This window comes from Oncorhynchus gorbuscha, linkage group LG11 (assembly GCF_021184085.1).
Source record: "Oncorhynchus gorbuscha isolate QuinsamMale2020 ecotype Even-year linkage group LG11, OgorEven_v1.0, whole genome shotgun sequence".
Classification (NCBI taxonomy): domain Eukaryota; kingdom Metazoa; phylum Chordata; class Actinopteri; order Salmoniformes; family Salmonidae; genus Oncorhynchus; species Oncorhynchus gorbuscha.
The window spans coordinates 61,100,229-61,123,076 of record NC_060183.1 but is presented as its reverse complement, the minus strand read 5'-3'; the positions used below and the strand labels follow the sequence as shown (position 1 = coordinate 61,123,076).

The window sequence follows — 22,848 nt, the reverse complement described above, 5'->3', positions numbered from 1 at the left end:
TCTGCAGAGAAGAATGCAAGAAACTCCCCAAATACAGGCGTGACAAGTTTCTACCCAAGATGACTCAAGGCTGTAATCCTTGCCAAAGGTGCTTCAACAAAGTACAGAGTAAAGGATCTGAATACTTACGTAAATGTGAAAGTATCAGTTTTTTATTTGTAATAAATTTGCTAAAATTTCTATAAACTTGTTTTTGCTTTGTTATTATGGGTTATTGTGTGTAGTTTGATGAGAGTGAAAAAAACTATTTAATACATTTTAGAATAAGGCTGTAACGTAACAAAATGTGAAAAAAGTCAAGGGGTCTGACTACTTTCTGAATGCACTGTGTATTACAGTATTACAGCAGTGTGACCCCCCATAAAATGCTAGCAACTTAATTTTGGATACATGTTTACTGAATAAGGGGACGTTCTGGATCATTTACATATTGGTATTTTATTGTATCACTGTAGGGGCTAGAAACACAAGCATTTCGCTGTACCTGCTGTAACATCTGCTAATCTCTGTAACCAAAAATCTTTGATTGTTACGTACAGTTAATCTCTGATTTTGTCAATATCAGATAAAAAAAAATATATATATAGTCATTAAAGCTGTGGCTATATTTAGATTTGTTTAACACTTTTTTGGAAATTCCTTTAATGAACTTTTAACAAGACACACCTGTTCCTTGAAATGCATTCCAGGTGACTACTTCATGAAGCCGGTTGAGAGAATGCCAAGATTGTGAAAAGCTGTCATCAAGGCAAAGTGTGGCTACTTTGAAGAATCTCAAATCTCAAATATATTTTGATTTGTTTAACACTTTTTTGGTTACTACATGATTATTGCATAGTTTTTATGTCTTCACTATTATTCTACAATGTAGAAAATAGTAAAAAATTAAGAAAAACCCTTGAATGAATAGGTGTGTCCAAACCTTCGACTGGTACTGTAGGTTTACCAAATGTTTAAGTGATCATCAAATGAGAGCAGTGAGATTAAGTCTTTTACATCTATAAATGTCTATTAACAGAAGAGAAGATAATCATATCAAAAGTAATGTGCTAATTGCATTATGAAAGGCAATTACTTCATATGAACATTTCTAGATGAAACACTGGTTACGTTTGGTGAAAGTGTTGTACTTATTAGTCTATTGAAAATGTGCTTACAGTTTTGAAACAATTGCCCTTTTGATGATCTGTTTTGAGTTTTGTACTAAGGGTTGTGAAAATGTACCATATACTTGTGAAAATGGCACCAAAGTGATTAAAAAACTGTAAAAGAAAGAGAGAGCAATAGAGGGAAGGAAGAAGGGAGGCAGGCGGCCTGGTTCTCTGTGCCATGTCTGTGTGTCGTGTCTCACCTGCTGCTGTCCTCCTGGTTGATGACCATGTACATCTCCCAGGTAGTGTCCTCAGCTATCCCCCCATGGGGCACCAACAGACTCACACCTACACACAGAGAGAGAGAGAGAGAGAGAGAGAGAGAGAGAGAGAGAGAGAGAGAGAGAGAGAGAGAGAGAGAGAGAGAGAGAGAGAGAGAGAGAGAGAGAGAGAGAGAGAGAGAGAGAGAGAGAGAGTATGGGTATGTACATAGTCAACGGTAGGCTTCGAGGGGACTCCTATGGTAGGTACACCTATAGCTCATCTCTTGGCAGTAGTACTGTAGACTACTTTATCACTGACCTCAACCCAGAATCTCTCAGAGCGTTCACAGTCAGTCCACTAACACCCCTATCAGACCACAGCAAAATCACAGTCTACTTAAACAGAGCAATACTCAATCATGAGGCATCAAAGCCAAAGGAACTGAGTAACATTAAGAAATGCTATAGATGGAAGGAATGCAGTTTGGAAACCTACCAAAAAACAATTAGGCAACAACAAATTCAATCCCTTTTAGACAATTTCCTGGGTAAAACGTTCAACTGTAATAGTGAAGGTGTAAACTTGGCAGTAGAAAATCTTAACAGTATATTTGACCTCTCAGCTTCCCTATCAAATCTAAAAATCTCAAATAGAAAACCGAAGAAAATTAACAATAATGACAAATGGTTTGATGAAGAATGCAAAAATCTAAGAAAGAAGTTGAGAAACCTGTCCAACCAAAAACATAGAGACCCGGAAAACCTGAGTCTACGCCTTGACTATGGTGAATCACTAAAACAATACAGAAATACACTACAGAAAAAGAAGGAACAGCACGTCAGAAATCAGCTCAATGTAATTGAAGAATCCATAGACTCTAACCACTTATGGGAAAATTGGAAAACACTAAACAAACAACAACACGAAGAATTATCTATCCAAAATGGAGATGTATGGGTAAACCACTTCTCCAATCTTTTTGGTTCTATAACAAAGAATAAAGAGCAAAAACATATACATGATCAAATACAGATCTTTGAATCAACTATTAAAGACTACCAGAACCCACTGGATTCTCCAATTACATTGAATGAGTTACAGGACAAAATAAAAACCCTCCAACCCAAAAAGGCCAGTGGTGTCGATGGTATCCTCAATGAAATGATCAAATATACAGACAACAAATTCCAATTGGCTATACTAAAACTCTTTAACATCATACTTAGCTCTGGCATCTTCCCCAATATTTGGAACCAAGGACTGATCACCCCAATCCACAAAAGTGGAGACAAATTTGACCCCAATAACTACCGTGGAATATGTGTCAACAGTAACCTTGGGAAAATCCTCTGCATTATTATTAACAGCAGACTCATACATTTCCTCAATGAAAACAATGTACTGAGCAAATGTCAAATTGGCTTTTTACCAAATTACCGTACAACAGACCATGTATTCACCCTGCACACCCTAATTGACAACCAAACAAACCAAAACAAAGGCAAAGTCTTCTCATGCTTTGTTGATTTCAAAAAGCCTTCGACTCAATCTGGCATGAGGGTCTGCTATACAAACTGATGGAAAGTGGTGTTGGGGGTAAAACATATGACATTATAAAATCCATGTACACAAACAACAAGTGTGCGGTTAAAATTGGCAAAAAACACACACATTTCTTCACACAGGGTCGTGGGGTTAGACAGGGATGCAGCTTAAGCCCCACCCTCTTCAACATATATATCAACGAATTGGCGCGGGCACTAGAAAAGTCTGCAGCACCCGGCCTCCCCTGCTAGAATCCGAAGTCAAATGTCTGCTGTTTGCTGATGATCTGGTGCTTCTGTCACCAACCAAGGAGGGCCTACAGCAGCACCTAGATCTTATGCACAGATTCTGTCAGACCTGGGCCCTGACAGTAAATCTCAGTAAGACCAAAATAATGGTGTTCCAAAAAAGGTCCAGTCACCAGGACCACAAATTCAAATTCCATCTAGACACTGTTGCCCTAGAGCACACAAAAAACTATACATACCTTGGCCTAAACATCAGCGCCACAGGTAACTTCCACAAAGCTGTGAACGATCTGAGAGACAAGGCAAGAAGGGCATTCTATGCCATCAAAAGAAACATAAATTTCAACATACCAATTAGGATTTGGTTAAAAATACTTGAATCAGTCATAGAGCCCATTGCCCTTTATGGTTGTGAGGTCTGGGGTCCGCTCACCAACCAAGACTTCACAAAATGGGACAAACACCAAATTGAGACTCTGCACGTAGAATTCTGCAAAAATATCCTCCGTGTACAACGTAAAACACCAAATAATGCATGCAGAGCAGAATTAGGCCGATACCCACTAATTATCAAAATCCAGAAAAGAGCCATTAAATTCTACAACCACCTAAAAGGAAACGATTCACAAACCTTCCATAACAAAGCCATCACCTACAGAGAGATTAACCTGGAGAAGAGTCCCCTAAGCAAGCTGGTCCTGGGGCTCTGTTCACAAACACAAACACACCCTACAGAGCCCCAGGACAACAGCACAATTAGACCCAACCAAATCATGAGAAAACAAAAAGATAATTACTTAACACATTGGAAAGAATTAACAAAAAAACAGAGCAAACTAGAATGCTATTTGGCCCTACACAGAGAGTACACAACGGCAGAATACCTGACCACTGTGACTGACCCAAAATTAAGGAAAGCTTTGACTATGTACAGACTCAGTGAGCATAGCCTTGCTATTGAGAAAGGCCGCCGTAGGCAGACATGGCTCTCAAGAGAAGACAGGCTATATGCTCACTGCCCACAAAATGAGGTGGAAACTGAGCTGCACTTCCTAACCTCCTGCCCAGTGTATGACCATATTAGAGATACATATTTCCCCCAGATCACACAGATCCACAAAGAATTCGAAAACAAATCCAATTTTGAAAAACTCCCATATCTACTGGGTGAAATTCCACAGTGTGCCATCACAGCAGCAAGATTTGTGACCTGTTGCCACGAGAAAAGGGCAACCAGTGAAGAACAAACACCATTGTAAATACAACCCATATTTATGCTTATTTATTTTATCTTGTGTCCTTTAACTATTTGTACATTGTATATATATATATATATATAATATGACATTTGTAATGTCTTTACTGTTTTGAAACTTCTGTATGTGTAATGTTTACTGTTAATTTTTGTTGTTTTTCACCTTATATATTCACTTTGTATGTTGTCTACCTCACTTGCTTTGGCAATGTTAACACATGTTTCCCATGCCAATAAAGCCCTTGAATTGAATTGAGAGAGAGAGGAGAGAGAGAGAGAGGAGAGAGAGAGGGAGAGAGAGAGAGAGAGAGTGAGAGAGAGGAGAGAGAGAGAGGAGAGAGAGAGGGAGAGAGAGAGAGGGAGAGAGAGAGAGAGGGAGAGAGAGAGAGAGAGAGAGGGAGAGGGAGAGAGAGAGGGAGAGAGAGTGAGAGAGAGAGAGAGGGGGGGGGGGACATAGGAGATGATCACGAGATACACAGACACATATACGCACACACACACACTACGCTCTCACACAGCCCCACATTCCTGTCTCCTGTCCCATGTGGCACTTTTATCTACTGGCAGATTAGATTAGATTACTCTAGAGAGTAATTGTTTGTGGGCTCCAGTGTCGGTGGTAGTATATGTGTGTGTGTGTGTCTGTGTGTGTGTGAGTGTTTGTGTGTGTCTGTGTGGTGCACTGTTGACAGCATTGATTTGAGAGCCCCAGAGGCCCTGTCTGGCCGTCACCTCTCTGGCTGTCACCTGCCCTAAATAGACCTGACAACCCGGCAGGTGTGTATGTGTTCCCCTGGGTGTGTGTGTGTGCTTACATGTGTGTGAGTGTGCTACATCGCCCTTATGAACAACAAACCTGTATTGGGGACCACCAGCCTCCCACCCGCGTGTCCCAACACCCCGGACGTCCTGAGAGGGGGTCTGGAGGGCATAGGCGGTGCGTGGGGGGCAAGGAGGCTCTTCTCCCTCCTCTCTCTCAGGGTCCCCTCCACCCGTACCCCACTGTAGTCGGGTGCCAGCCCCCGGGGGAAGGTCTGGGGGTGGGCTTTCTGGGCGTGGTACTCGGCCCCCCTCTCTGACACGCCCAGGGACACCATGAAGGAGGAGTGAACTTTGACCTTGAGGTCGGGCAGGGGGTCGAAGAGAGAAGGCTCCTGGGAAATGAGTTCTTTATCCATGGAGTCCTGGAAGCAGATGGGGCTGGTGTACGTCCGTGACACTGTCAGGTCCGGTTGCAAGGACGAGCTTATCAACAGGGGGTTGCCTGGAAAAGAAAAAGAGTCCCAGAGGAGTCAGATACTGTACTTTTCCCAGAAAACACATCTGTTTAACCGACTGGAGGTGTATACAACTCTTCTAAATGTGTTTTCATCAGAGTTTTATCATATGATGGTATACACAGATGAACACTGGGCCATTCGTGGTAGCTGACAGCAGCATGCCAACTATTGGTTACCCATGGTTGGTGTACTATTGGGCTGCTAGCGGCCTCGGACACAGGTCTGATAATAGCTTGCCTACAGTGGTGTGCTAACTGTTAGTCTCTAGTCATCCAATATGTGACACACTGAATGGCAAATACAGCTGGAGGGCAAGCCTTGGCAACATATGTGTCAAAATAACTTCCTGGTCCAAACGGCGACCAGCTCTTCACCATGGCAACTGGGTTGCTAAAAACACCTCACCATGACAACGGGAGGTGCCACAAAGTCCTTGTCACAGCAATAGAGTTGTACCGAAAGCCTCTCCATAGCAACGACTAACTGTGTAAAACTCTCTGCCTCTGGCAATGCTAGAGTGGGAGGTGAAGGAGCTAATGAGATTTTATACTTGGTGTGTGTGTTATACTTGGGAAAGTTTCTTCATCTTTTCAAATTCAAGCTTTGTAGCTACTAAGAATACAGTAAATGGTGTACCAAAGCTGGGTAAACGGTTGAGCAGATGGGATAACTGAGACTTGGTGGGACCAAAGACCTTCACATGCTCATCCAAGCTTAAGCTAGCAGATCACAGGACCAAGCTAACCGGCAGTTAGCAGGCAGTTAGCTCCATTTAGACTGTATCCCTTCTCACCTCCATGGAGTGTGCTTGCATCTCCTATGGCACTCCATTCAATATAGCTCACTACTTGGCTTGAGCCCTATGTGGCGTGGACTCTATATCATGTCCTGTAGAGTTCTGAACAAAAGTAGTGCACTATTTTTTATTTAACCTTTATTTTTATCAGGGAGTCATACTGAGACCAAGGTCACTTTGACAGACTGAGTGACATAAATCACAGAAAATACACATATCAAAATATAAATGCAAGCGGAAAGAGAAACAAGGTCATAACAAACAAACACATTCATCAGTAATAAGGTCCTCAATCTGCTTTCTGAGTTACCCTAGAGGCACCCCAACATCACATCTAAGAAAATGTTGAAGATTGTTCCACAAATAAGGTGCAAGAAAACTAAAAAGCTGAATTATCTAACTCAGTAGAGACCAAAGGAATTTCCAGAGCCCAGTATATACTGTAGACTCCTCTCCTGGTGTGTAGGCTACAATATGAGAGGGCTGTGTGTAACCCTGTGTGTGTATTACCCAAATTCTCTGGGAGGAGAAAGGCCCCAATAAAATCACAGCTTTCTTCTTCCTGCTGTGTGATCAATTCTATCACTCCTCTCTGAAGAGGCTGTCGCCAAGGAGACCAGCCGTGTCACAAACATGGAAATAGGGCTCAATCTTTGGGTCGACACAGCACCCTTTTTCTCTCTCCTCATTTTTCCAGTGACGCAACAGTGCAGATGCTCTGTTCAACACAGGGTATTATTACTATGACTGTGTCTGACCGTATTGGAGGTACAGGAGCAAGGGGATAGATTGTTCATTTTTGGAGACTCCATACCAGGATCTTAGTAGGATCTTAATCCTGAAGCAACAGGAAATGTGAATTATTACATGGATTATAAGTAATGGACATTTTTGTAGGGGTTGATACATTTTCCATAAGGGAAAATCACATCTGAAATTGGAAATGGAAATAACAAACTTCAGAAACCTTTTTAAACCTTAAATACACTGCACGTTTTACATTTCCTGCATTGCAGGACAGTTCTCCGGCAAAACAGGGTGACTAAATGAAGATCATACATCTATAGTTATAGAACAAATAGATATATCTCTGTGGGTGACTCAATATTGCAGATGCTCTTTTCAACGAAGGTCATTACTATTACTGAGTGTATGAGTCAGAGCCATAGGAACAGGGTCGTGATGGTACATTCACTCCTCCGATGGTGCTGTCATCCCTCCCTTTTAGGTAGAGAAGGGGTGGGGGTGCTGAACAGTGGTGGGAGGAGGTGTGTGTGTGAATGTGTGCGTGTGTTTGAGATTCTGTCTGGAAGAGGGAGCGAGACCATGAGAAATGAAAGCTGTGTCTGGTCTCTGCCCCTCTCCACTCTAGACAGGATTGAGAGAGAGAGAGAGAGAGAGAGAGAGAGAGAGAGATCATTTACACAGTGCTGCCACCACCCTACCGAGTCACTGAGCAAACCAAACACGACCTTGCTGTTGGACACAAAGACTTCTTACAGTCAAACTAAATGAAGAATGAAGAAATTAAACACACATCAATTGAATGGAGCGCAAATTAACCACCAAGAACGGTCAGTCACACAAATCGAGCTTCTGTTGGACCACAGTGATGTGTGTGTCTTCAGCTTTGTATGTGTGTAAGTGTGTGTTTCAATCTGCTTCAGCTTGGCAAGTGTTCTTCTGTGTGTGTGTTCAGCTGTTTGCATGTGTGTGTGCCCCTTCCTACCTAATTGTATCGAAAGTTCACATGCATATGTGTTCAGCTGTGTGTGTGTGTGTGTGTCTTTCTGCCTGTGCGTTCTCTGAGCTCACCTTGGCGAGCAGTCTTGAAGCTGAAGGACTGGAACCCCCCGGTGAGGGCGGAGGAGTCGATGACGTCCACGCCGTACTCGCTCTGGTTCCTCCGGTAGAGGGTCACCGCCACAATCAACACCACCACTGTCACCACCCCCGCCGCCAGGCCCGAATACAGCGCCACGTCACTGCTTCCCTCCAGACCTGGGGGAGAGAACGAGAGAGCGGGGGAGAGAGAGAGATAAGCGGGAGTCAGTGAGAGAGAGATAGTTTAATCAAAGCATAACCATAAGAAAAAGAGACAAGGTATCAACTCAAGCTACTGTATATTGATATTAAATTCAGTAGTTATTGACATGTTATGATGGTGCTACATGCCTCATGTTATCTACATTTATTGACATGTTATGATGGTGCTACATGCCTCATGATATCTACATTTATTGACATGTTATGATGGTGCTACATGCCTCATGATATCTACATTTATTGACATGTTATGATGGTGCTACATGCCTCATGATATCTACATTTATTGACATGTTATGATGGTGCTACATGCCTCATGATATCTACATTTATTGACATGTTATGATGGTGCTACATGCCTCATGATATCTACATTTATTGACATGTTATGATGGTGCTACATGCCTCATGATATCTACATTTATTGACATGTTATGATGGTGCTACATGCCTCATGATATCTACATTTATTGACATGTTATGATGGTGCTACATGCCTCATGATATCTACATTTATTGCTATACTGGCCAGACTTACACAACTTTCACGGCTGTACAAAGTTTAATCCAAACTTTCACAGTAACATCTCTCAAGGAAGAATATTGTTTTGGGGGAAGAAATTGTGCTTCTCCTGAAAACTTCTAAGCTTCTCCTATAACGTTATTAGCAGGATTTATTTTTAGGGGAGAGGCAGTCCAGGTTTCAACCTGCTTCCTTCCGTGACTTCATTGTTTTCCATTTCCTGTCTCCTCACGCCGCTGTGGTGCGACACTTCCTCCCATTGCAGCCTGTTAACGCACTAATGAGGAAGCTTGCTAGGACTGCCGTTCTAACCACACCAGCACCTGACTGTGTCAGATACACACACACACACACACACACACACACACACACACACACACACACACACACACACACACACACACACACACACACACACACACACACACACACACACACACACACACACACACACACACACACACACACACACACACACACACACACACACACACACACACACACACACACACACACACACACACACACACACATGCACTCAGCACACACCACATCTAACTAGGACTGTCATCTCAAAGGGCTGTTTGGCTCTGGCATCGCTCAGGTGGCAGTCTGCGTTCTACTGGGATAGTGTGACAAGACCAATTCATTAAATTAGCTCATCTACAATGATTACGTTCTATTTGGTCTCACCAGTATGCCACAAAAAATAACAAAGAGAGAGAGAGAGAGAGAGAGAGAGAGTGTGTGTGTGTGTGTGTGTGTGTGTGTGTGTGTGTGTGTGTGTGTGTGTGTGTGTGTGTGTGTGTGTGTGTGTGTGTGTGTGTGTGTGTGTGTGTGTGTGTGTGTGTGTGTGTGTGTGTGTGTGTGTGTGTGTGTGTGTGTGTGTGTGTGTGTGAAGAAAAGGACTGCTGGCTTAGCTTGTTCTCCAAAGATAATGAGATCTGCACAGGAATGGGACTGAGAAAATCGCTAAGTAGCCTGAAGCTCCAAGAAAAGGAGCATTTGCCAAAATATGCAAAAGAGGCATTAGCAGCTAACAGTGGCAGGTTAATTGGGGGCTCGCTAAGTTTTGGCAGACAGATTGACTGGTTGCGTCTTTCCCCTCCTTCCCACGACGACGGAAAAGACTAAAACAATCTGAATGCGACAGTTGTGACGTCCCTGAAGTAATTGGCATGACTGGTAGTCTATGGGAACCAGTCATTGTGCTAATGCTAGTAAGCAATTACTGCAGAATCTACCTTCAACTTCCTGAAAACTGCACACAGAAACCTAAAAATGGTATCCATGAGTTCCTCTGACTCGGTAAGTTGCCAAAATCTCGAACTGTCTCTTTAAGACATGATTTTGATGATGTTCATCGTGAGAATACGGTTTCTCATGAAGAGTACGTTTCTGGAAGAGGCCGGGCATTTCAATTGAGAAAATGACATAAATAGTGTTTGTGGTTAATAATGATAGGGTAATGATGTGGTGGTTGGATAATGTTAAATATGGGTGAATTTGATAATGCTAGTGGTAATAATGGTTCTGGATCATGATGTTGGAGTTTTGGGTTGGAGGGTTGTATCTGTGAGTGCTGGCGTGACAACCTATAATGGTTGTTATAGTAGAGGAGAAGCCATGGTGGTTTCAGTGTGTACATGGTGTGTTCTAAAGTAAGATGGTGATTGGAGAGAACTCACCCTGTGGCTTGGCGTCGTGTAGCAGATCTGCAAAGACACAGAGACACCATGTCAGTTCACTTCTACTTGAATGGAATACTACAGGATTTAACCTGCAGTTGTTTTCCAATGAGGACATGTGTGTGTGTGCAGGTACTGTACAACATGTACATGGTGTGTGTGCCTGTGTGTGTGTGTGTGTGTGTGTGTGTGTGTGTGTGTGTGTGTGTGTGTGTGTGTGTGTGTGTGTGTGTGTGTGTGTGTGTGTGTGTGTGTGTGTGTGTGTGTGTGTGTGTGTGTGTGTGTGTGTGTGTGTGTGTGAACATGAATGTACATGCCCAAATGTGTGTGTGTGTGGTCATGATCATGATGTGTGTGTCTCATGGTAGTGAGATTGGTTCAGTGATGGGGATTTCTATCTCCCAGGGATTGTATGGAGCATGTGTGTGTTTATGAGTGTATTAGTATGGTGTGTGTGTAGAGATTGATGTGAGGAACATGATAAGGATGATTGTCTTCCTGCGGAGAGATGAAATGACATGGGCATCAGAAGAATGACTCAATAAGTACTGTATGGACTTCCATGCCATGCTGTCAAAGCACGTGGCAGATACACTATGTCATTCACTGCTTATTGCAGCACTAAGGAACTTAGGATGGATTTGTCCACAATATTGCTGGTGTTGCAACTGGAAACATGCCAGCCAACATGCCATTCCAGCCAACAGAAGACTACTTTGTCTTTGGTGATGTTTTAAACTCTCAACAAAATAAGTGTGGTACTGATGATGATTATGATATAATCACAAAGGGGAGTAAAGAGGGAATCGATGAAAGTGCTGATGATGATGATGATCCCAATGATGAACATTCTGAAGATCACAATGATGATGATGAAGATTCTCATGAAGATATGAATGATAATGATCTCCACCACCAGAGGTTTAGCACCAGATGAATCTGTATGTAACAATACTCACTGTGAGTGCAGAGACCCCCTGACAATACTCACTGTGAGTGCAGAGACCCCCTGACAATACTCACTGTGAGTACAGAGACCCCCTGACAATACTCACTGTGAGTGCAGAGACCCCCTGACAATACTCACTGTGAGTGCAGAGACCCCCTGGCAATACTCACTGTGAGTGCAGAGACCCCCTGACAATACTCACTGTGAGTGCAGAGACCCCCTGACAATACTCACTGTGAGTGCAGAGACCCCCTGACAATACTCACTGTGAGTGCAGAGACCCCCTGACAATACTCACTGTGAGTGCAGAGACCCCCTGGCAATACTCACTGTGAGTGCAGAGACCCCCTGGCAATACTCACTGTGAGTGCAGAGACCCCTGGCAGTACTCACTGTGAGTGCAGAGACCCCCTGACAATACTCACTGTGAGTGCAGAGACCCCCTGGCAGTACTCACTGTGAGTGCAGAGACCCCCTGGCAGTACTCACTGTGAGTGCAGAGACCCCCTGACAATACTCACTGTGAGTGCAGAGACCCCCTGGCAGTACTCACTGTGAGTGCAGAGACCCCCGGTGCAGTTGTATGTTCCCAGAGCGGCCCCGTCACATAGTCTGCCTCCGCGTTTGGGCTCTGGGGCCGTACACTCTCTGTTGCGCTGCCTCTCACACTCACCACTGCACACCGTCCACTCTGTCCACTCTGCCCATCCACCATCCACTGAGAGGGAGGAAGGAAGCGTTGCAAGGCTTAGAAAACACACAGGCATATGCACAGCATGTACAGTAACTACACAAGCACACAAAGGAGGATGCAGGCGACACATGCACACACACACAATCATATCATAGATTCCCAGAGTCAGCAAACAGCTAGGTGGAACATAACTGCCCCATCATTACTCCATAATTACTCTACACATGGACCTTACTGATAGAGCACATACAATGGACTAGCCCTATAGCCCACCACACAAAATCCCCTCGTCTTTCTCTCCAGTGGCCACATTAGAACAATACCATGTTATGTTATATCCTGGTGCTGACTCAAGCCAGGAAAGACAGTTTGCTTGTTCCATCAAGTCTCCTCTACTACCTTAACAACTCTGTACTCTTTCAAGGTTTCCCTCTGCCTTGCTAATCTAAATGCAAATGCTGTGTTTGTGCACGGGCTGGGACTCAGAGAGAGAGAGAGAGAGAGAGAGAGAGAGAGAGAGAGAGAGAGAGAGAGAGAGAGAGAGAGAGAGAGAGAGAGAGAGAGAGAGAGAGAGAGAGAGAGAGAGAGAGAGAGAAGGAGAGAAAAGAGTGGTTGAGCCAAATTGAAATAGTGTTGCGGGAGAGTGCTGCCCTTGCCAGATAACTTTCCCCCAACATGACCAGCATTTCCCTGGTGATTGGTGTGGCGATCTGAAAGCATAAATTGGGCCAAGTGTAGAGGAACACTTGGACTGCGCAAATTACACAGCCGCTCTGATAACTGGCACTGATCCCTCTCTCTCTTTCTCTTGCTCTTTCTGTCTTTCTCTGTCTTTCTCACTCGTTGTAAGGGCTATTCTCAATCATTCTGTTGTTAACTCTCCTGCACTTCAGTTGATTTTGCCTCAGTTATGCCTTATCCTTATTTTTTTTCTATGTTCACACTCTTCCATTCTCTCCTCTCTTCTTCTCGCTCTCTCTGTGTCTCTTCTCTCTCTCCCTCTCTTTCATCCCCGCCCTCTAACCTCTTCTCTCTATCTCTCCGTCTCTGTCTCGGAGGGGCACTGCATTACATTTCAGACTCCAAGCCACTGTCAGTCAGTAAAATGGGGTCAGACGATGGAGGGAAACCGGTTTGGAGGGAAATTACCCTAACAGCATAGGTAGAGCCTTCCTCTGCCATGGAGAGCATCACTGTCATAAATACAGATGCTCAGGCAAATAATTCAAACCCACAACAAAACAATCCCCCCCTCCCAGACAGTCAGACAGTTGGATAGAATGAAAATCATGAAGACAGACAGACAGATAGTCAGACAGACAAGAAGCCTGCTAGATAGCCAAATAGACAAACAGACCTGGGCAGAGGGCATTACAGGTACTCTTCTGGACAGACATGCCCTCGCAGAAGGCACCCCCATTGAGAGGGGCAGGGTTGGTGCAAGTGCGGGAGCGTTTCTGGACCCCCCGCCCACAGGGCACGTTACAAGCCGACCAGTCTGTCCACAACGACCACCCTCCGTTCACTTGAGGAACAGAGAACGTAAGAGAAAGAGGGAGGAAGCAGAGGGAGAGATGGAGTAGGAGCGATGGAGATATGAGAGGGAGATGGGAGAGAGGGAGAAGGATAGAAGGTAAGAGACAAAAAGAGGGTGAGGAAAAGAAAGGGAAAGAAGGATAAAGGAATATAACATGACAGCTACTGTAAGTATGTGGAGGGAAGAGAAATACACTTCCAGAAGTATGAACACGGGCTTACTTTCTCCCTAAAACACACACAGACACACATGCATGCACGCACGCACACAAACACACACTCTCTCTTATAGCACATGTTCTGTCTGACAGAGACAGGCTGACTGCCTAAAACACAGGAACTCCATCTGGGCTAAACATGATGGGCCAAGAAACCAAAGGCATGTCAGAGAGGTGAATACTCCACACTGTCTGTCTGTCTGTCTGTCTGTCTGTCTGTCTGTCTGTCTGTCTGTCTGTCTGTCTGTCTGTCTGTCTGTCTGTCTGTCTGTCTGTCTGTCTGTCTGTCTGTCTGTCTGTCTGTCTGTCTGTCTGTCTGTCTGTCTGTCTGTCTGTCTGTCTGTCTGTCTGTCTGTCTGTCTGTCTGTCTGTCTGTCTGTCTGTCTGTCTGTCTGTCTGTCTCTTACTCTCTCAGTCTCTCTTTCTCTGTCTCTCTCTCTCAGATGTGCTGGCCTCAATATCAGCTGAGTGATTGACTGATGAGTTCATTCATCATCATTCATCATCAGACAGGAAACAAATGTCAGTGTGAGAACACATTACTCCACTACATCTGTCTGTCTTTAGGCTATTTCTCCCAGCAGGGCTTGCCAGTCACCTCATTAGCATGACAAGTAGTCAGGTAGGTACACAGACGACTGATAGGCAGGTTCTGTGTATAGAGAAAAACAGTAGCTGGATTTCCAGATGTTTTAATGGTTGTCAGTCAGTGTGGTGATTTGGTCTCGTTGACACAGAGGGGGTGTTTTTTAACTAGGTTTTGAGAGATGGGATGAATAAAGAGAAGAGGCCTACAGGGCTGCGAAAGCACAAGCAACAGGGAATCCTAGCCTAGCGCAAACAGCCAGCGGTAACAACCAGCTAGCAGCCAGCTGGTAGGCACGCAGCTGAGGAGTTTTGACAGCTCATGTCAAAGCCTTCCTGTGTTTTTAAAACTCTCGCTGTGTTTAAACACAACTAGGAAGTTGCTCATTACTTGCCTGTCACAGCATGGAACATGTCAGACAAGACATGTCAGATTTGATGTTTCTGACTGCTTTTAACACCTAATGCTGCTTATGAGAGACTGAGTAAATGCATTGACAGGAGGCAGAAAACATCCTCTTCAGATACACGTGTCAAGAGAACGGAGAAGAATACAGCAAATTAAGTGCTAACAATGTGATAATGGATATGGAACTAAGCATGTACAATAAAAATACAAATAAAAATTGCTACAAAGATGTGACAGGCTATGACCAACCGCTGAGTGTACATTTGGAGAAAGAATACAAGGGATGTTATTTGTAAGGAACATTTCCACATAATTTCCATGAATTGTGTGTCAAAATAGGACAACTCTGTATGATTTGATTGTTGTAAGGTGTTTGACTTAGTGAAATAATAACACTCACCAAAATCAAGTTGTGCTTGATTGAGCTTGCCTTTGCGCAATGGATCTAATTACAAGAGTGAAAATGCTACCTATCTGTCCCTCAAGGCAGACTCAATGAAACGCTCAAAGTAATTGATGGTCTGCTCCATATGGTCTGCTCCATAGAGAAGTGTAGTATTCATTAGGCACGAAATGACGGAATGAACAGAATGAAACAGGGACGGACTACCTGAAGTCCAATAACAAATGCTTATCTTTGTTTACCGTTGAACAATGTTTTGAAATGTTTTACAATGTGACCTAATGATTCCAGCCCAACGTCTTACCAAAGATGACCACAGTGGCAGTGAGGCTGCGTCTCTTTGCCACAATGTTGCTAGCCAGACATGTGTAGTTCCCGGAGTCGGACAGACGCGCCTCTTGGATGATCAGGTTGTGGTCCGCTCGCGTGTTGATGTTCCCATCCGAGCCCACTGGCTCTTCATTCTTCAACCACTCCACCTAGAACAACAGACATTAACAGGGAGTGAGGCTGCCATTGGTCGAAATCTCAAATCCACCAATCAGAATGAAGAATGGGAGTGAGGCTGCTGATAGGTCAATTCAAAATAATGCTTGCAAACAACGCAACATAGGTACAACACTATACAGTTGAAGTCGGAAGTTTACATACACTTAGCCATTAAAACGTATTTTTCAACCACGCCACAATTGTCTTGTTAACAAACTATTATTTTGGCAAGTCGGTTAGGACATGTACTTTGTGCATGACACAAGTCATTTCTCCAACAATTGTTTACAGACAGAATATTTCACTTATAATTCACTGTATCACAATTCTAGTGGGTCAGAAGTTTACATACACTAAGTTGACTGTGCCTTTAAACAGCTTGGAAAATTCCAGAGAATTATGTCATGGCTTCTGAAGCTTTTGATAGGCTAATTGACATAATGTCACGCCCTGGCCTAAGTTATCTTTGTTTTCTTTATTATTTTGGTTAGGCTAGGGTGTGACAAGGATGGTTGGTTTAGGTTTTGTATTGTCTATGTGTTTTTGACCTGTCTAGGGTTTTTGTATATCTATGGGGTTTTAGTATGTCTAGGTATATGTAGGTCTATGGTGGCCTGAATTGGTTCCCAATCAGAGGCAGGTGTTTGTGGTTGTCTCTGATTGGGGATCCCATTTAGGTTGCCATTTTCCATTTTGGTTTTGTGGGTTATTATTCAATGTTTAGTTGCCTGTTCGCACTAGTCATATTGCTTCACGGTTCGTTTTGTTATTTTGTATAGTTTTGTTCAGTGTTGCATTAGTTTAATGAAATAGAATTTACGCTTATCACGCTGTGCCTTGGTCTCCTCATGACGACCGTGACAGAATAACCCACCAAACCAGGACCAAGCAGCGTGAAAAGGAGGAACTGTGCTTAATGGGGAAATGGACCTGGGAGGAGATATTAGATGGAGCAGGACCCTGGACACAGCCGGGAGAGTATCGCAGTCCTAAGGAGGAGTTAGAGGCAGCGAAAGCGGAAGGTGATACTACGAGGATAAATACCGGAGAATAGAGCAAGAGCCACGATATGAAGGTATACGGCTAGCACGGAAGCCCGAGAGGCAGCCCCAAGACATTTTGGGTGGCACACGAGGCGATTGCATGAGTCAGGTCGGAGACCTGAGCCTACTCCTCATGATTACTGTGGTGAGATTGTTACTGGTCAGGCACCGTGTTATGCGGTAGAGCGCACGGTGTCTCCAATGCACTATTCTAGCCCGCTGCGCTCTATTCCAGCACCTCGCATTGGCCGGGCTAGAATGGGCATCCAGCCAGGAAGGAGGGTGCCGGCTCAGTGCTCCTGTCTCCAGCATACCTCTTTGGACCAGGATATCCTGCGCCGGCTCTGCGTACTGCGTCTCCGGTCTCCTCCTTATGACGACCGTGACATATCATTTCAGTCAATTGGAGGTGTACCTGTAGATGTATTTCAAGGCCTACCTTCAAACTACGTGTCTCTTTGCTTGACATCATGGGAAAATCAAAAGAAATCAGCCAAGACCTCAGAAAAAAATTGTAGATACTCTGGTTCATCCTTGGGAGCCATTTCCTAATGCCTGAAGGTACAACGTTCATCTGTACAAACAATAGTACGCAAGTATAAACACCATGGGACCACGCAGCCGTCATATCGCTCAGGAAGGAGACGCGTTCTGTCTCCTGGAGATGAACGTACTTTGGTGCGAAAAGTGCAAATCAATCTCAGAACAACAGCAAAGGACCTTGTAAAGATGCTGGAGGAAACAGATACAAAAGTATCTATATCCACAGTGAAACGAGTCCTATATCGACATGACCTTAAAGGCCGCTCAGCAAGGAAGAAGCCACTGCTCCAAAACCGCCACAAAAAAGCCAGACTACTGTTTGCAACTGCACAGGGGGACAAAGATCGTACTTTTTGGAGAAATGTCCTCTGGTCTGATGAAACAAAAATAGAACTGTTTGGCCATAATGACCATCGTTTTGTTTGGAGGACACCATCCCAACCGTGAAGCATTATGGGGGGTGACAGTATCATGTTGTGGGGGGTGATAGCATCATGTTGTGGGGGTGCTTTGCTGCAGGAGGGACTGGTGCACTTCACAAAACAGATGGCATCATGAGGGAGGAATATTATGTGGATATATTGAAGCAACATCTCAAGACATCAGTTAAAGCTTGGTCGCAAATGGGTCTTCCAAGCGGACAATGACTCCAAGCATGCTTCCAAAGCTGTGGCAAAATGGCTTAAGGACAACAAAGTCAAGGTATTGGAGTGGCCATCACAAAGCCCTGACCTTAATCTTATAGAAAATGTGTGGGCAGAACTGAAAAAGTGTGTGAAAGCAAGGAGTCCTTACAATCCTGACTCAGTTACACCAGCTCTGTCAGGAGGAATGGCCCAAAATTCACCCAACTCATTTTGGGAAGCTTGTGGAAGGCTAGCTGAAATGTTTGACCCAAGTTAAACAATTTAAAGGCAATTCTACCAAATACTAATTAAGTGTACGTAAACTTCTGACCCACTGGGAATTTGATGAAAAAAATAAAAGCTGAATAAAACATTCTCTCTGCTATTATTCTGACATTTCACATTCTTAAAATAAAGTGGTGATCCTAACAGACCGAAGACAGGGAATATTTTTTACTAGGATTAAACGTCAGGAATTTTGAAAAACTGAGTTTAAATGTATTTGGTTCAGGTGTATGTAAACTTCTGACTTCAACTGTATGTTCCATACAATTGACTGGCACGAAGTAGGCTCTCTAACCCTCACCCTCACTATTAGAGTGACTTCCAGCCTAACTTTAACCAATCAGAGGGACTCCCAGCCTCCCCTCAACCAATCAAAGCAAAGCTCACAACAGGGTCACACCCTCTGACCATTAACAATTCAGCAGCCATGTTGCAAGTGAAAGTAATTAGGAATTACAAACTAAAGGTACGCTCCACTGATGCCCTCCCTGTATCGCATGACTGGCCCTGTAAATTGCAATGAATGTGCCGTTGGCTGGAGGTGCTCAATGAGCGACTAGCCAGGGCATCTAGGAGCAAGGCTTGATTTACGACTGTGTGTTTGAGGATTAAAAACTCTCTCCACCCCACTGAGAGCCCTGGTGATGTGTGTGTGTGTGTGTCTAGTCACCAGGGGAATACCAGAACAACCAATAACACACAATCTCAGAGATTGCTTTGCTCTTTGGCAGTGCCCCCGAAAGACGAATGCGAGCGGAGAAATCAATAAATCACCAGTCATGTTGTCACAAGTGGCTTTTTTTCTTCCTTTGATGGCCAGAGAAGTCTTTCATCATGTGCTTTTAATTTCACTCTTTTCACAGTTCTGCTCCAGAGCGCTGAGAGAAACTATGCTGGTGGCCCTTCTCACTCTCTTTTCCTTTCTCTCTACAATTTTCCTGGTCTTCAATGCCTAATCAACCCCCGTGTTACATTTCCAACTATATTTTCTCCAGCATTGCTACAAACAACATGAAGTCAACTCAACAGAGAGGGCCAGTACTCAGAACCTGCCAAACTAGAAAAGGAAGCCATGTTGCGTTTTTTCAAATATCCAATTGATTATTTATTTTCAGTATCAGTCAAAAGTTTGGACACACCTTCTCATTCAAAGGATTTTCTTTATTTTTACTATTTTCTACATTGTAGAATAATAGTGAAGACATCAAAACTATTAAATAACACATTTGTAATCATGTAGTAACCAAAAAAGTGTTAAACAAATCAAAATATATTTTAGATTTGAGATTCTTCAAAGTAGCCACTCTTTGCCTTGATGACAACGTTGCACACTCTTGGCATTCTTTCAACCAGCCTCATGAGGTTGTCACCTGGAATGCATTTCAATTAATACGTGTGTCTTGTTAAAAGTTAATTCAAGGAATTTCTTTCCTTCTTAATGTGTTTGAGCCAATCAGTTGTGTTGTGACAAGGTAGGGGTGGTATATAGCAGATAGCGATATTTGGTAAAATACCAAGTCCATATTATGGCAAGAACAGCTCATAAAAACCCTTGAATGAGTAGGTGTGTCCAAACCTTTGACTGGTACTATATATATACAAACAAATAAAACAGGCTTATTAGACGTATTTTTCACTATCACACCATTTGTCTTCATTAGTCATGTATTAATTCTCACTTCCTCTCCCTAATGATGACTTTTTTTGCTCATCCGGTCTTTCTCTTCCCCTTCTTCCCTCATTTTTCCATTGCTCTGTGTTGTTTCTGCTTTGATTAATCTCTCTCTCTCCCTCTCACTGTATATTTCTCTCTCTCTCGATGTGCAAACCAGGGCAGTGATTTGCATTCTGCGGTGACAGTCACTAAGTCTGGCTGTTGGGGGTGGGGGAGAGAGCGCTTGGGGCGGTAGTAAGGACTCGGGGACAGACTGATAAGCATGGGGAGGATGGGAAATGGATTTGTTTACAGTTATTTGCCACTTTATTTTCCAATTAAAAGGCATCAAGCAGCACTGGGTTGAGCCATGCCCACTCTGAGGTGTTTGTGTGTGTGTGTATATATGATGTGTGTGATCGATTTATTGCAGATGATATGTGCATGTGTGCGTGTATAATCTCAAACCCATGATGCTGTGTTGATGCTGTCTCCCCATATTTTTTACTAACGGTAGCTAAAAATATTTTAATTGGTAAAGCACACGTCCTCAGCTCATGGCAATTTTTTTTAACAAACATATGAAATGGAAATGCATTATACATTAATTAAAAGTTGCCTGCTTAACTGATTTCACATACAAATAGCACATGACTTTTCATGGCCTCTGTCTCTAATCTGTTGCTGTTGTGTCTGTTCTGTCTGGACTAACTCATACTGATAGTGTGGCAGTCTGTCTTGATAACCCCTATCATTTGACTGGTCAGACAGAGTCCTCGGGGGTGTTATGGTACAGGGTGCGGATATGTCAACTGGTGTTATGACAGGTGCGAGCCAGCAGGGGGCAGAGTGACGGGCACCCCCACATTGGCAATTGAACTGTAGGGAGGCTTTGATATTTGTTGTGACGGTTTGAAGCTGTTTGAAGACGCAGAGATGAGAGAGTTGACATCTGTGGCTAACCCCACGTCAGCGCCCTGCGTCGCTCATTTGCAGAGAACGAGCCAAAGGAGCCGTACCTACTACGTCCTGACCTTGACTCAACAACAAAGCTAAGAGTCAATCAGGTCATTCCAATTAGGCCATATGCCAAATCAGGTGTAATAACTAACAACTCATTTACATTGAAACAAAAAAGCAACTGGCCGTCACATTTACATTCATTTACAGTGGAAGTGAAAGCAACTAGAGGGCAATTACCAAACACTGCGGCGATATCCCCGTATCCTTCCATCCAACTCGATTAACTTTGAGTTTCATTAACAAGCCCCCTCCTCCATCACTCCCTCCTTTCCATCTCTACATCCCCTCTATCCCTTCCTCCCTTAATCATGTGCGGCCTTTTCCCTTTCGATGCTATGTTGACTTTCAGGGAGATCACATTAAACAAATGAGATCTTGCAATGTGACAGCGACATTTTTCTGTGGCGGGGGCAGTGGTGGCAATGCGCTAAACCCTCTGTTTCTTATCTCGCTGTCATCTCTCCAAATGTTATGTTTATCAGTGAATGATTACATTTTAAGCACTTCAAATGACTTTGGATCAGCCGACCTGATTAATGACTCATTACAATTTGGTGGGGGATGATTGGGCGCTTACTACCAAGCCTAATGATTGTGAATAAAAAATAAAAGAATCAAGTTATTGAAAAGTATTTTTTTTTCTCCACCTCTCCAAAGTTTCTTCCTTTATTGCACTGAGTAATCTGTGTGATCGTCTTCTTGACAGTTAATATGGGCCTTTCATTGCGGCTCATACTCTAATTGTGTTTTCATTATGCTACTTTCATTATTCACCGTAGATGATCCTTACATTGCATTTGCAACACAAGTTCCCTTTAGTCGCTCTCATTAAAACGACTTAAACAAGACAAAAGTATTTTATTTTCTCCCGGATCTATCATGCAACCAGGTGAACAAAGGAATCATCTAGGCTCTAATACAGTAGGAACCCATTGTAGCTTTAGCTACGTGCTTTTCACTTTGCCACAGAACAGCATGGTGTATTCAGACCCCTTGCCCTTTTCCACATTCTGTTACATCCGCGTGCGCCATCGCTCGCAAGTTGATTTTGTCCATCCACACCAGATGCGATAGGACATGCAGGTTGAAATATCAAAACAAACCCTGAATCAACTATATTAATTTGGGGACAGGTTGGAAAGTATTAAACATTCATGGCAATTTAGCTAGCTAGCTTGCTGTTGCTAGCTAATTTGTCCTGGGATACAAACATTGGGTTGTTATTTTACATGAAATATACAAGTTCCTCTACTCTGACAATTAATCCACAGATAAAAGGGTGAACCGAGTTCGTTTCTAGTAATCTCTCCTCCTTCAAGCTTCTTCTTCTTTTTTTGGACTTCATATGGCGGTTGGCAACCAACTTTAATTAAGGTGCATTAATACCACCAACTGGACTGGAGTATTGACCTCAGTTAATCTTTCAATCACCCATATGCTCCTAAAAACTAATGAGGAGATGGGAGAGGTGGGACCTGCAGCACATCAAGCATCACAAATAGAACCAAGTGCTATGTTTGTGCCTGGCTATGCAGAGGTCGTTGACGCACGTGAGCAGTTTGGATGCAATGATTGAATAACATTTATGTGTACATTTATTTTGCACCGCTCGCACACGTAACGCGAGTGGTGTGGACAGCATGTTATTATTAAAT

The 22,848-nt window shown here is 43.5% G+C and overlaps 1 protein-coding gene across 2 annotated transcripts in view; it reads right to left on the bottom strand.

Annotated features, from left to right (window-relative positions):
• The window catches only part of unc5da (unc-5 netrin receptor Da), a 315,483-nt gene that overhangs the window by 24,287 nt on the left and 268,348 nt on the right, over nucleotides 1–22,848 (bottom strand). The window contains exons 5-11 of one of the 2 annotated variants that reach the window (XM_046370349.1): nucleotides 15,835–16,009; nucleotides 13,737–13,904; nucleotides 12,239–12,403; nucleotides 10,737–10,763; nucleotides 8,295–8,480; nucleotides 5,260–5,667; nucleotides 1,352–1,439 (exon numbers count right to left, since the gene is read on the bottom strand). In XM_046370349.1, the coding sequence (XP_046226305.1) occupies nucleotides 1,352–1,439; nucleotides 5,260–5,667; nucleotides 8,295–8,480; nucleotides 10,737–10,763; nucleotides 12,239–12,403; nucleotides 13,737–13,904; nucleotides 15,835–16,009 (1,217 nt within the window). The remainder of the gene's footprint in view (nucleotides 1–1,351; nucleotides 1,440–5,259; nucleotides 5,668–8,294; nucleotides 8,481–10,736; nucleotides 10,764–12,238; nucleotides 12,404–13,736; nucleotides 13,905–15,834; nucleotides 16,010–22,848) is intronic. The other variant, XM_046370350.1, reaches the window with a different exon arrangement.